Source organism: Oncorhynchus gorbuscha, linkage group LG01 (genome assembly GCF_021184085.1).
Source record: "Oncorhynchus gorbuscha isolate QuinsamMale2020 ecotype Even-year linkage group LG01, OgorEven_v1.0, whole genome shotgun sequence".
NCBI lineage: Eukaryota > Metazoa > Chordata > Actinopteri > Salmoniformes > Salmonidae > Oncorhynchus > Oncorhynchus gorbuscha.
In genome coordinates this window covers 16240630-16253746 of record NC_060173.1, presented here as the reverse complement: position 1 = coordinate 16253746, position 13117 = coordinate 16240630, and the positions used below count along the sequence as shown (strand labels likewise).

General features: G+C 43.2%; 1 protein-coding gene across 4 annotated transcripts in view; it reads left to right on the top strand.

Annotated features, from left to right (window-relative positions):
- The first annotated feature begins 1652 nt into the window (after window positions 1–1652).
- The window catches only part of LOC124033686 (receptor-type tyrosine-protein phosphatase beta-like), a 36227-nt gene continuing 24762 nt past the window's right edge, over window positions 1653–13117 (top strand). Inside the window, exons 1-5 of one of the 4 annotated variants that reach the window (XM_046345871.1) lie at window positions 1653–1757; window positions 1854–1927; window positions 7949–8353; window positions 10208–11457; window positions 12511–12787. In XM_046345871.1, the coding sequence (XP_046201827.1) occupies window positions 1687–1757; window positions 1854–1927; window positions 7949–8353; window positions 10208–11457; window positions 12511–12787 (2077 nt within the window). In that variant the 5' untranslated portion in view covers window positions 1653–1686. Of the gene's footprint in view, window positions 1758–1853; window positions 1928–7066; window positions 7302–7948; window positions 8354–10207; window positions 11458–11868; window positions 12404–12510; window positions 12788–13117 lie in introns of those variants that run through there. The other 3 variants (XM_046345879.1, XM_046345887.1, XM_046345895.1) reach the window with 3 other exon arrangements.

Genomic DNA, 13117 nt, shown 5'->3' with positions numbered 1-13117 from the left:
TGTCTGTCTGTCTGTCTGTCTGTCTGTCTGTCTGTCTGTCTGTCTGTCTGTCTGTCTGTCTGTCTGTCTGTCTGTCTGTCTGTCTGTCTGTCTGTCTGTCTGTCTGTCTATCTATCTATCTAGGTGAATAAGTGAATAGAACAAATCATTCTAGCACACCTGGTAACACCTGATTATACTAGTCCACTGAGCATCAAGCTGCTTCTCTCCCTAGTCTAGTGCTGGTATCATCTAGTCCACTGAGCATCAAGCTGCTTCCCTCACTGGCCTAGTGCTGGTATCAACTAGTCCACTGAGCATCAAGCTGCTTCCCTCACTGCCCTAGTGCTGGTATCAACTAGTCCACTGAGCATCAAGCTGCTTCTCTCACTGCCTAGTGCTGGTATCAACTAGTCCACTGAACATCAAGCTGCTTCCATCACTGGCCTAGTGCTGGTATCAACTAGTCCACTGAGCACCAAGCTGCTTCCCTCACTGGCCTAGTGCTGGTATCAACTAGTCCACTGAGCATCAAGCTGTTTCCCTCACTGGCCTAGTGCTGGTATCAACTAGTCCACTGAGCATCAAGCTGCTTCTCTCACTGCCTAGTGCTGGTATCAACTAGTCCACTGAGCATCAAGCTGCTTCGCTCACTGCCTAGTGCTGGTATCAACTAGTCCACTGAGCATTAAGCTGCTTCTCTCACTGCCTAGTGCTGGTATCAACTAGTCCACTGAGCATCAAGCTGCTTCTCTCACTGCCTAGTGCTGGTATCTAACACGTACAACACCTGGGGTTTGAGGACCAAGACAGGAGGGGTCAGGAGACACTGTGGCCCCATCCGAGGTAGTGTAGTCTGGGTTCTCTGTCTGTCTGTCTGTCTGTCTGTCTGTCTGTCTGTCTGTCTGTCTGTCTGTCTGTCTGTCTGTCTGTCTGTCTGTCTGTCTGTCTGTCTGTCTGTCTGTCTGTCTGTCTGTCTGTCTGTCTGTCTGTCTGTCTGTCTGTCTGTCTGTCTGTCTGTCTGTCTGTCTGTCTGTCTGTCTGTCTGTCTGTCTGTCTGTCTGTCTGTCTGTCTGTCTGTCTGTCTGTCTGTCTGTCTGTCTAGAGCTGGTGTGCTGGGGGTCTGTGAGTCCAGAGCTCTGGGGTCTATGTAGACAGACCAGGGTTACACAGCATGTCTTCCTGTAGAGGGTGGAACTTCCGATCAATCAGCAGCAGGGTCGTTTCTTGTGGGGTTAAGTATACAAGCTCACTCAAAATGGTACTAAATCTTCCCATCCAACCATTTTGTGCAGAGGGAGTGTAGTGAAGGGCCCTAGCTAGAGAAGTAAGATGAATATAAATTCTACTCATGCTTCAACACTGAGCAGGATAAAAGCATGTCATTTTAATCTAACTCATTGTGCTTATATCTTGCAGCCTTCTGTGCTCTGGAACAGCATGCTATTATCCCGCCCTTTATCTAGACCTTGGCACTAGAGTGGCAGGAACAGACTGGCAAGGCTGGGTACAAAAGAGAGGGTGAAATAAAGAGAAAGCGAGAGGGAGGGAGAAGGGGGGCACCCAGGGACCGCCCTGGCTCAGCATAGGAGTGCACCAACACCCTTCCACCCCGTGGGACCGGGACCCACCACAGTCTCTTTGACCTCTTAGCTCTCTGTTCTCCCAGGCAGAACACAATGGGTCGACAGGGAGGAGACAAGTAGCATGAGACCTGGAGAGACCAGATCAGCCAATATCCCACACCAGCCACTGTCAAGACGCACTTCAAGAAGTAGGTATGTTGCTTTATCTTACTTTTGGAAATCATTTGAAAATATGTTTTACAAAGGACTTTAGTTGTAAAAATAACCATATGATTTTATTTTTTACAGGTGCTTCTCCCTTTGCAGCATAAGGGATAGGCGTATAAGAGTACCTTACAAACGCATCACCATCATGAGTCAAGGTTTGCTATCGTACAACATTCTCTCTGTTACTGTACTGTCATCCCTCTATTGAAACGAATACTACAGCCTAGCTCACTGTCATTAACAGCATGTTGTGATTGACTAAACTGAGCTGCATACCTGCCAGAAGGGTGATTTTGTGTCAGTCTGGACACAGGGATGAGACACAAGCAGTGGTGGAATTAGGCATAGGCGACATAGGCAGCCGCCCAGGGCGGCATCTTGCCGAGCCGGCATGGGGCGCCTGCACAACAAAACAAAACGAATCTGAATGGTGACATTTGCACGTCACGTTAATGATATCATGGCACTGTGTGGGACTGTGGGTCAATTAACCTTGTTGGAGTGGGCGCCCGGATTCTAGTTTTTGAGCTAGGCAGGCTACTGCCTGGGAAGGTCTCCCACTCAGAAGTACGAGATTGAGAGGGGGCGGTGGTAGGTTGACCTCAGGTCTCCCCACTGGAAGCCCGGGAGTAGAGGGAGCGGGAGAATCTATCAAATAGCGCACCTCTAACTTTGTACAGTACTAATACAATTAGTTGTGGAATTGAGTTTGTGTGTTTCTTGTTTGAAGTGCAATAGTGTAATAATCAGGTTCTCTTCTTTATAAATGTGTTATTCTATTTGTGTATTGTGTGATATAGGATGTGTGCAATTTAGTTTAGTTTTTTTGTGTTATTTTGTTAAAAATAAATAGAATAGAAATATATATTCTAACATAATACTCATAAGTATCAAAAAGAAATAACAAAGACAAATATAAACAAATTGTAGCATATAAATACAAATAAAGATAATTTAATTATTACACTATTACCTAGTATAATAATTAGATTCTCTTTATTTGTATGTATGTAATACAATTAGTTTCTATTTGTCTTTGTTATTTCTTTTTGATATGAATTAGTCTTATTTCTGTATATATATTTCTATTTATATAGTTTTAAATGTTATGATTATTTATTTGGGTTGTTCCAAATGTCTGAATAAAAATTACAGTTAGTGCAGAATGGTGCTTTTTGTTGTGTGTTGGGGGGGACAGGGATGAGACAGAGAGATGAGACATAGGGATGAGAATATATAATAATATATGCCATTTAGCAGATGCTTTTATCCAAAGCGACTTACAGTCATGTGTGCATACATTCTACGTATGGGTGGTCCCGGGGATCGAACCCACTACCCTGGCGTTACAAGCGCCATGCTCTACCAACTGAGCTACAGAAGGACCACCATCCCTGACCCTAATGGCCGGCTATCTAGGGAGTGCACGGGGAGAGCAGAATCTATCGGCACCAGCGGAACCCCTAACTTAAGGGCGAGTCCGCGATCCATAAAGTTCCCAGCTGCGCCTGAATCGACTAGCGCCCAATGCATTTCAGACACGTCGTCTGATGAGATGAGACAGGGAGATGAGACAGGAAAATGAGACACAGAGATGAGACACAGAGATGAGACACAGGGATGAGACACAGGGATGAGACAGGGAGATGAGACACAGAGATGAGACACAGTGATGAGACAGGGAGATGAGACACAGAGATGAGACACAGAGATGAGACATAGGGATGAGACACGGAGATGAGACACAGGGATGAGACATAGCGATGAGACATGGAGATGAGACACAGAGATGAGACACAGGGATGAGACACAGAGATGAGACATAGGGATGAGACAGGAAAACGAGACACAGGGATGAGACACAGAGATGAGACGCAGGGATGAGACAGGGAGATGAGACACAGAGATGAGACATAGGGATGAGACAGGGAGATGAGACACAGAGATGAGACGCAGGGATGAGACACATTGATGAGACACAGAGATGAGACATAGGGATGAGACACAGGGATGAGACAGGGAGATGAGACGCAGGGATGAGACAGGGAGATGTGACACAGAGATGAGACATAGGTATGAGACACAGGGATGAGACATAGGGATGAGACGCAGGGTTGAGACAGGGAGATGAGACACAGGGATGAGACATAGAGATGAGACAGGGAGATGAGACACAGAGATGAGACAGGGAGATGAGACACAGAGATGAGACACAGAGAGATGAGACACAGAGATGAGACACAGAGATGAGACAGGGAGATGAGACACAGAGATGAGCAGGAAACCATAGTGGGACTTTAGTGACCCGACCAGAACATACCGGAAAAGGGAGGAGAGGACACACAAATAACTGGTAAAATCACAGACAGACAGATGCCATGTAGGTCCAGATTTGTGACAGAGTGTGAGTGAGATGGTAAGGGTAAAGATTTTCAGTTTGAAATGATGTCTGACTAGTTGGCTGAAACAATAGAAGCTGTCTTTGTATACTGGTTGGTTTGTGGATGTTGTTTTAGAGGAGTGACAGCCTTTAGACCTGGATTCAATCAGATTGAGAGTTAACTAGCGTTGGCCAGATCCATATAGCTGTTGTTTTGACGGTGTTTGATGTGTTGTTTTTTTAACCTTTATTTAACTTGGCAAGTCAGTTAAGAACAAATTCTTATTTTCAATGACGGCCTAGGAACAGTGGGTTAACTGCCTGTTCAGGGGGAGAACGACAGATTTGTACCTTGTCAGCTCGGGGATTTGAACTTGCAGCCTTTCGGTTAGAGTCCAACGCTCTAACCACTAGGCTACCCTGCCGCCCTAGCTGACGAATCGGGGAGCGGCTGCTGTTGTGTGTCACAAACCACTCCCTTCCTTATTATCCCTCCTGCGTTAGTTCAAAATGGTACTAGACAGTGTAGGCTCTATCCATGGTAGAAATAAAGACTCTGAAATGACAAACCATTCATGTGAGGCTAATGCATGTTTTCATGTTAATTTGGATGAGGGGATTGTAGCCTGTCAGTCTAATTTGAGTGTTGAAACTTCATGGGATTGCATGGGATATGTTGGATTATAGTCGGGATTGCTTGTGGATTTGACAGCTCTAAACACAGTTCCACCTCCGACACCACCAAAACAACCGCTATGCAGATGTTGGCTAAAGCTGATCTGATTGAATTTCTGAGGTTCTTTTAAAAAGTTGTGAAGCAGAAATCGTCTCTGCAGTGCTGGGTGTCTGTGGGTTGTTGCGGTTTAGGTCAGATATTTAACAGCAGTATTTTCTGTAAGAATCACTGCTTACTAACCTTTTCTGTGTTGGACCCCATAATAAGCAACAACAACAAAAAACTCTCACAGACTAACTGTTCACCTTTAAATTGGATACAAAATTAGATTTTTTTTAAATCAACAAACGTGAGCTTTCTAACAACGTGCCAATGAGTGAAGGTCCAGGACAAGTTAGTGCTTCATGTGTCGGTGACATTTGAAGGTTGAAGGTATGGAGGCTGACAGGAGGATGTAGAGGAAGGGTGGAGGAGATGTCCTGCTTAGAGAGAGAGAGAGAGAGAGAGAGAGAGAGAGAGAGAGAGAGAGAGAGAGAGAGAGAGAGAGAGAGAGAGAGAGAGAGAGAGAGAGAGAGAGAGAGAGAGAGAGAGAGAGAGAGAGAGAGAGAGAGAGAGAGAGAGAGAGAGAGAGAGAGAGAGAGAGAGAGAGAGAGAGAGAGATCTCCCCTGACTAGCACAGGATGTTAGGGAGGGGGGAGAGTGTTCCGCAGGGGAAAGAGATGGGGGGGTGGGGGTCAGAAAGAGGGGGTTGATTGAGGGCCCTGTCCCACAAAGGACCCACTCTTACTGGAGATAAGACCAGGAAAAAAGAGCAGGGCCTGAGCGAAGGCCCCAAAACTCTGCTGGCCCAGGAGATTCTCTGGGGCTCTCCAAGTGTTGTAGCCCTTATTGTGAGTTTCTCATTCTTTCGCTCTTTCTCTACCACTTCCCAGTCCATCCCTTTCTCTATTACCCTTTCACAATCAATTATTTTGTGCATGTAAACAAAATATGGAAGCATATGCAGTTTCGTTTCCTCAGTTTTGTGTTGTGTTGTCACCCATAGAGATACCTTACCAATGTTTCAACTGCCTTGTATTTTAATGCTCATAGGCCAATGGTAATATGTATTAGTTTGTGTTTATGTGTAGGGCTGGCATGATTTAAGTCAGCAGCATGCCAGCAGCATACCACTACTGGCTTGCATCTGAAGCTAAGCTGGGTTGGTCCTGGTCAGTTCCTGGATGGGAGACCAGATGCTGCTGGAAGTGGTGTTGGAGTGCCAGTAGGGGGCACTCTTTCCTCTGGTCTAAAAAAAATATCCCAATGCCCCAGGGCAGTGATCGGGGACACTGCCCTGTGTAGGGTGCCATCTTTCGGATGGGACGTTAAACGGGTGTCCTGACTCTCTGAGGTCATTAAAGATCCCTTGGCACTTATCGTAAGAGTAGGGGTGTTAACCCCAGTCTCCTGGCTAAATTCCCAATCTGGTCCTCAAACCATCATGGTCACCTAATAATCCCCAGTTTACAATTGGCTCATTCATCCCCCTCCTCTCCCCTGTAACTATTCCCCAAATCGTTGCTGCAAATGAGAACGTGTTCTCAGTCAACTTACCTGGTAAAATAATAGATAAATCAACTCTGTGAAGCCATGAGGTTCATCACTGTCTGTCAGTTGGAGGAGGCCAGAGAAACACTGTGGGCACATTGGGTTGAGCTAGTGTTGGTAATCATTTGACATTGTCACTCATACCAGAAAAATAACTGGTACATTTACAGTTGTAAATAGCTGTATTATGTAATGAATTACTCTGTTAATTACTTTACCAGGTAAGTTGACTTCTAACACATCTGTTACAGCAACAATAATGCAATGCATTAAAAGATAAAATAACTCCAATTGTCTTCCAGATTTGTTTTGAATTAGGTCTAAGTTTAGCATTTTTGGAAATTGTGACATTAACAAATAATTGACCTATATGAAATGAAATGGAATTTTGAATATGATAATAACTGGGTTTGGTGATGTGCTATTGGCTTTACACTAAATAATAAAATGTCAACACTGAAAAATATAAAATAATGTTCTTGTCATTTTTTCTTATGTTGTCAGTATTCCAAACTTGGGCAGCTACGCATCACGCCCATCGCATCGTATACCATCTATCCAGGGTATAGAAACCTGTCCCCACATTGCATCTGTTTGCCTGCCATCTGAACACTTAAACATCTGCGATGTTCTTTGGTATTTCCGATAGAAGAGCATTTCCCTGTCGATGTCCAGTACTGAAGGGTACTTTAATATGAAACCACAAAAACAATTGAATAGAAGGAAGCGCTGGTCACTGACTTTGTCCTTCCCAGAAGGCAACTTCCCTTCGACGCCTCAACTCATCTGAATCCAGCAGACGCGTTAAACCGTTACAACTTGTAGACTAAAATGGATACTTTGTTTTTCGTTATCTTTATACTTTTTCGATGCTCTTTGACAAGTAAGTAGTCTGTCTTATAAAGTGTGAAGAGGTTGGTTAATTAACTTGCTGATTATTACAGTAGTCGAATAACCACATTTCTTTTGCGCGAAGATAGTCAACAACGGAAACTTTAGTTCATCCTTGTCTATACAGGGAAGGGTCAGTCAGTGAACGAATTTTTTGATTGAGGTTATTCCAAATATTATGACCCAAGTAGGTTATCTCACTGTAACAATAAAGAGTTCATTCTTTGTCAAAGAAAATATTTATTTGATCTCATATTGACCATGATCGTATTTAACGGACAGCTTTAGCCTAATATATTCACTCAGGTTTGAGATGAGGAATTATTCGTTAATAACAATAACGTCAATTTTACCTATTTTATTCAGCTACAACCAAAGAAAAGTACTAGTTGTAATCGAATAAAACTGTTGCCTTTTGAGAACTGATTTAACATAATAATGGGAAACGTTTATAAACTATTTCTGTAAGACTGTAGTTTTTTGTAGCCCGTAGGCTACAAGAAATGTTGGGCCTTATGCATTTCAAACATTATATTACTAAATTGCTTTCAAAATATTAATAATTTGGCATTAGTTCTTCATCCTTTCGATGATTGTTAGTCCCCCACTATTGACCATCTCTTTGTATCTCCCATTTAGACGGTTTCCTTATTGCGCACACACCAAAGAAACTGTGCCTGTCAACCCACAAAACGACTGTGATCCTCGGCAGATGCAATGTCACCAGTCCATATCAACAATGGGAATGGACGAAAGATATGAAGTTGCATCACACACAATCAGCCAAGTGTCTCTGGGCCAACCCGAGCAGTGCAATACCTCGGCACGCGCGCCTGGCCACGATCAGCGACTGTGACAGCGCACCTGCTTGGAAATGCTACGACAAACGAGGAACTTTCGGGTTAGCGGAGAAGCCCATGTACCTGAAGAAACAAGGTATACGGGTTGTGATCCGAGGAGACCAGAGGTATTCCAACTGGACTAAGTATGAGGAAATCGACTCTGGAGGGAGACAGGTGATTACCCATTTATGCCCGCTTAAAGGTGAGTGTTCTACTGAGGAATTGGGCTGCAAGTCTTCTGTTCGTTTGCATTCAGATAATAATATATATCTGTGCATTCAACTACCATACATAAATTATAAGTAGGCATGCCGATTTAGTAGCCTTGAACTTTATGGATATTTTGTCTTTCCTGAAGTTTGAGACGAGAACGTCTTGTAAAATGATAAGGCCCAACTTACAGAATTAGTAGCCAACAGTATCTCTACATGGACCCAACAAACTCGTTATGACATAATTTACCTAGTTTACAGTAATGCAACGGATTGTCATTTTTAAAAAGCAGAATTATCACACAGATAAGATCTGCATCTAAATGACTTGCACCATGTCAGCTTTGGACTTGTCTGACATTGGTATGGTGTGAATGCTTGAGGAAAGCAGAGGATGACACTCTTGGTACTGACTTTCCTGCACATTGTTGTCAAGTGTTTTATCAGCCCACTCACTCAGCCAGGAAGAATGTCAGCAGTGTTCTTCCTGTGAACTTAATGACCATACAGGGGACATAGAAGAGGCTATTAATTTCACACTTGAAAAAAAAAACTAAACATGCTACAATGTAAGCCTAACTGGTATTGTTTAATGTTAATTTACACTAAATGTTTATTCAGGCCACCTGTTATCACATATAATAAAATGGTAACACTTAATTTTTTTGATAGTCCATCTGTAGATGATCTACAGACAATCAGTAACATTTCAACTGACTATCTACTAACCCTAACCCTCATCCTAACCCGAAACTTAACCCTTACCCTAAAGCTAGCCGTAACTTAAACTTGAACCCTTACCCTAACGCTAGCCACAACTTAAACTTGAACCCTTACCCTAACGCGAGCCGTAACTTAAACTTGAACCCTTACCCTAACGCTATCTGTAACTTAAACTTGAACCGTTACCCTAACGCTAGCCGTAACTTAAACTTGAACCCTTACCCTAACGCGAGCCGTAACTTAAACTTGAACCCTTACCCTAACGCTAGCCACAACTTAAACTTGAACCCTTACCCTAATGCTAGCCGTAACTTAAACTTGAACCCTTACCCTAACGCTAGCCACAACTTAAACTTGAACCCTTACGCTAACGCTAGCCGTAACTTGAACCCTTACCCTAACGCTAGCCGTAACTTAAACTTGAACCGTTACCCTAACGCTAGCCGTAACTTAAACTTGAACCGTTACCCTAACGCTAGCCGTAACTTTAACTTGAACCCTTACCCTAACGCTAGCCGTAACTTGAACCCTTACCCTAACGCTAGCCGTAACTTGAACCCTTACCCTAACGCTAGCCGTAACTTAAACTTGTGCTTTGATGTGGGTGTTTCCTCCTAGCGGGTGGTCATACTAACGCTAGCCCTAGCCCTAACTCTAACCTTAACCCTTACCTTAACCAAAACCTTAGCAAGCAGTTGCCTATAAACATAGTCACTTGCTTATCAACACATAGTTTGTTTGTACAGCATCTACAGATGGACTATCCAAGTAAAACGTGACCAATAAAACCAATACCTAGCTATTTATTTCACCTAATTTAACTTTTTTGTTAAAATGATGAATAACATGACAATAACCCATTTATTACCATGTTATTAACATATTGATAAGGCGTTGTGAGCATGCAGTGTGTTTCTTTTAGGAGGAAACACCCACATCAAAGCACAGCTTTGTCTGGAACTTACGGTCAAATTCTTTAATTTCCCATTTAAGAACACTTGGGCTGGGTTAGCGTTATTACTTATGGAACACATACAGTATCTTGAATTTATTTCAATGTTATCCAATAATATTACAACCATGTGTATATGTCTAGTTACAATAACCCCTCTTTCTTCTAGGTTCCACCACCATCTCAACCTCAACCCCCACAATGTGTTCATCCACACACCAACCTTTGGCATACACCCACGCCATCAGAACAGCCCCTATAACAATAATAAACACACGCTCCTCGTCAAACACTATGAGGACCCATAGTAGGACCACCCGGCAGATCTCTAAATTAAGAGTCCCGGTTACATCGACCAATAGGGTGGCGACATATACGTCTGTGGTGGCGACTCACACTAATGACATCGTCAAGCCTCGGACAAGGACGGCCACGATGGGTCTCATTCCAAGTTCCATCCCAACTGCCGTCACAACATCACGGGCAGTTCTCAACCACAGCCATGATGTTCTCTTGTCCAGTCCTGCTTTGTCCACAACTGACTCTGCCATGGACCAAACGGTGAGTGCTGCCACCGAAAATGCCCTCCTCGACTCGAGGAACGAAGCCAAGACTCCATCAGTAAACCAACCAACTTCCAGTTCCACCACACCTAATGTAGATGAGATGGTGTCAACTGCAGCTACCACTATGACTGTGGTTTCCTCTACAATTTCCTCAGTGCCCAACACAAGTTCTAAAACAGACTCAGCAGCAACTTCTACGGTAGTGGTCGTTACCTCTGATGCTAAAGTCACAACTTCTGCGGCTTTATCTATCTCGTCCTCTGTTTCAACCACTAACTCTGATTCTACCATCACACCTACCAGTACCACAGCCTTCCCCAAAACTAGGAAAATACCCCCCAGAAAGTTTGTGGTTCCATCTACAACCAAAACCCCAACTGTGCCGACTACAACAACCGCTGCCCCTACATCTCCTACTGTTGTCAGAACAACAAAGACTACAGCAAAATTCACAAGGAAAGTAGCCACACCCAATGCTGCCACAGCCCCACCCACAACATTTTCAACTCAGCTCACAACATCCTCAATTTCACCCACAACCTTTTCAACAGTAAAGACTATAGCAAAACCCACAATGAAAATAGCCCTGCCCACAACCTCTACAGCCCCACCTACTGCCTCTTCAACTCCACCCAATACCACTCCAATCACATCTACAACAGCCCCGCCGACAACATATACCACACCACCCATAACTATCACAAACCCACCTACCACAACCACATCCACAACTACTACAGCTCCACCCAGAAGTACTACAACCACATCCACAACCACACCCACAGCAACTACAGCTCCAACAACAACTACTACAGTACCGACTACAACCACAGAGTTGACCTCCATCCCACAGGTGCGTGATGACGACAGTCACAGGAAATTAACATTTCAATCGATTTTGAATTTGTGATATTCCATAAAGAACACTCAAAATCATATTTGCATGCATATGTGTACAAGGAACGTTAAAGGCAGTGAAGCTTGGAACAGACCTTCTGAAAGAAGGGCTATAGTAATGGCAAATAGTCATATAGAATATATTAGTCATATTCAAATAGTCTTTCAACAGAGTAAATTCTGCAATCACAATAGTAGGCTATGAATTACACCCATGTCATGCCCTTTTAACCTACTGTATCCTATAGGTGTTAGTTTAAGTGGACCTAAAGTTCTTCAGACAGAGAAGGCAGAGAGACAGACAGGCAGGAAGGAAAGTAGGGTGGGGTATCACGGGGAGAGAAGGAGGCTACTCAAGGTGCTGCTGTCCAGACTCAAGTGAAGGTTAAGGCTGTGAGCAAGTAGACAGACTATTTGATAGGAACTTAGGCTACTGTAGGTGTTAGAAAAAGTGTATATAGAGGGCGGAAGTAGATGCTGATATGGAATCAATTTCCTGAGCCGTCTGTCTACCTGACGCCGGTGATGGTGCAGCCTGAGCATTGAGGAAGGGTGTAGGAAAATAATGTGGACTAGAGATTGAAAGTGACGAGATGGTAGCGTGGGAAGAGACTGTGCGTGGTCTACTTTGCACAGATTTTGGGCAACCACAAAATCACAACGAGATGCCATGCTTGGTGAGGCACGTGCCACCCCTGTAGCCGCCTCCAACATGCCATTGTGAAATTCAGAAAATAAATATACATTGTTATTTTATGGACCGATTATGACAACCAATGTTGGAATATATTTTATTTTTATTTATTTTTATTTATTGACCTAACGGATTTAAATCAACGAGCGCAATGTTCAGATGTGCAACTATTATTTTGATCGTTTGTTTATGGTGGTGTTGTGTCGAGGTGAGTCATGGTTAAAATCAATTTAACCTGGATTATTTTCCACTTGCTGCCTACTGTTGCTTAGCCTATCTTTTGGTTACATGTTGCCACTTCTGTGTTCCTTTCAGGCCGATACCACTAATGCTGTCAAATGTTCAGTCAACCTGACAGAGACCATCGCCAGGACGGATTCTATTGCACTCAAATTAATAACAACAGGAGAAGCTTGTAATTTCACCGTTTTTTATGAGAATAGTCGTTCCGATATAACGGATTGTGATCTATATGGGCAGTATAGTGATGTGTATATCTGCGATATAAGGGATTTAGAGCCTGGGACGTTACACCACTTTGAAGTGATATCGAAGACTGATGGAGAGAGGAGAAACGTAACAGTGCGAACAGGTAAGCTAAGTGTTATAAACCAAAATTCGTTTCTGTTATATTTTAACCTATTTAATGGTATTCTATTCTAAATGTATTTTAGACTGTTAAATTGACTTTAATTCATCTTAAACGTCCTACAATATCACAACCGCCCCCCCTCCCCCAGTATCATGCACTATATATGTTTTCTGTTGATTTTAGTCTATTTCTATTGTTGATCATGATATTCGAATGATTATATTTCGTTAAAGATGAAGTTTTACACCTGATTAATTCAAAGATATCGAATTTGGCAGTCAGAACCACTTCAAACAGTTAGTAGTGGCATGACTCCTCTGATATCTTAAA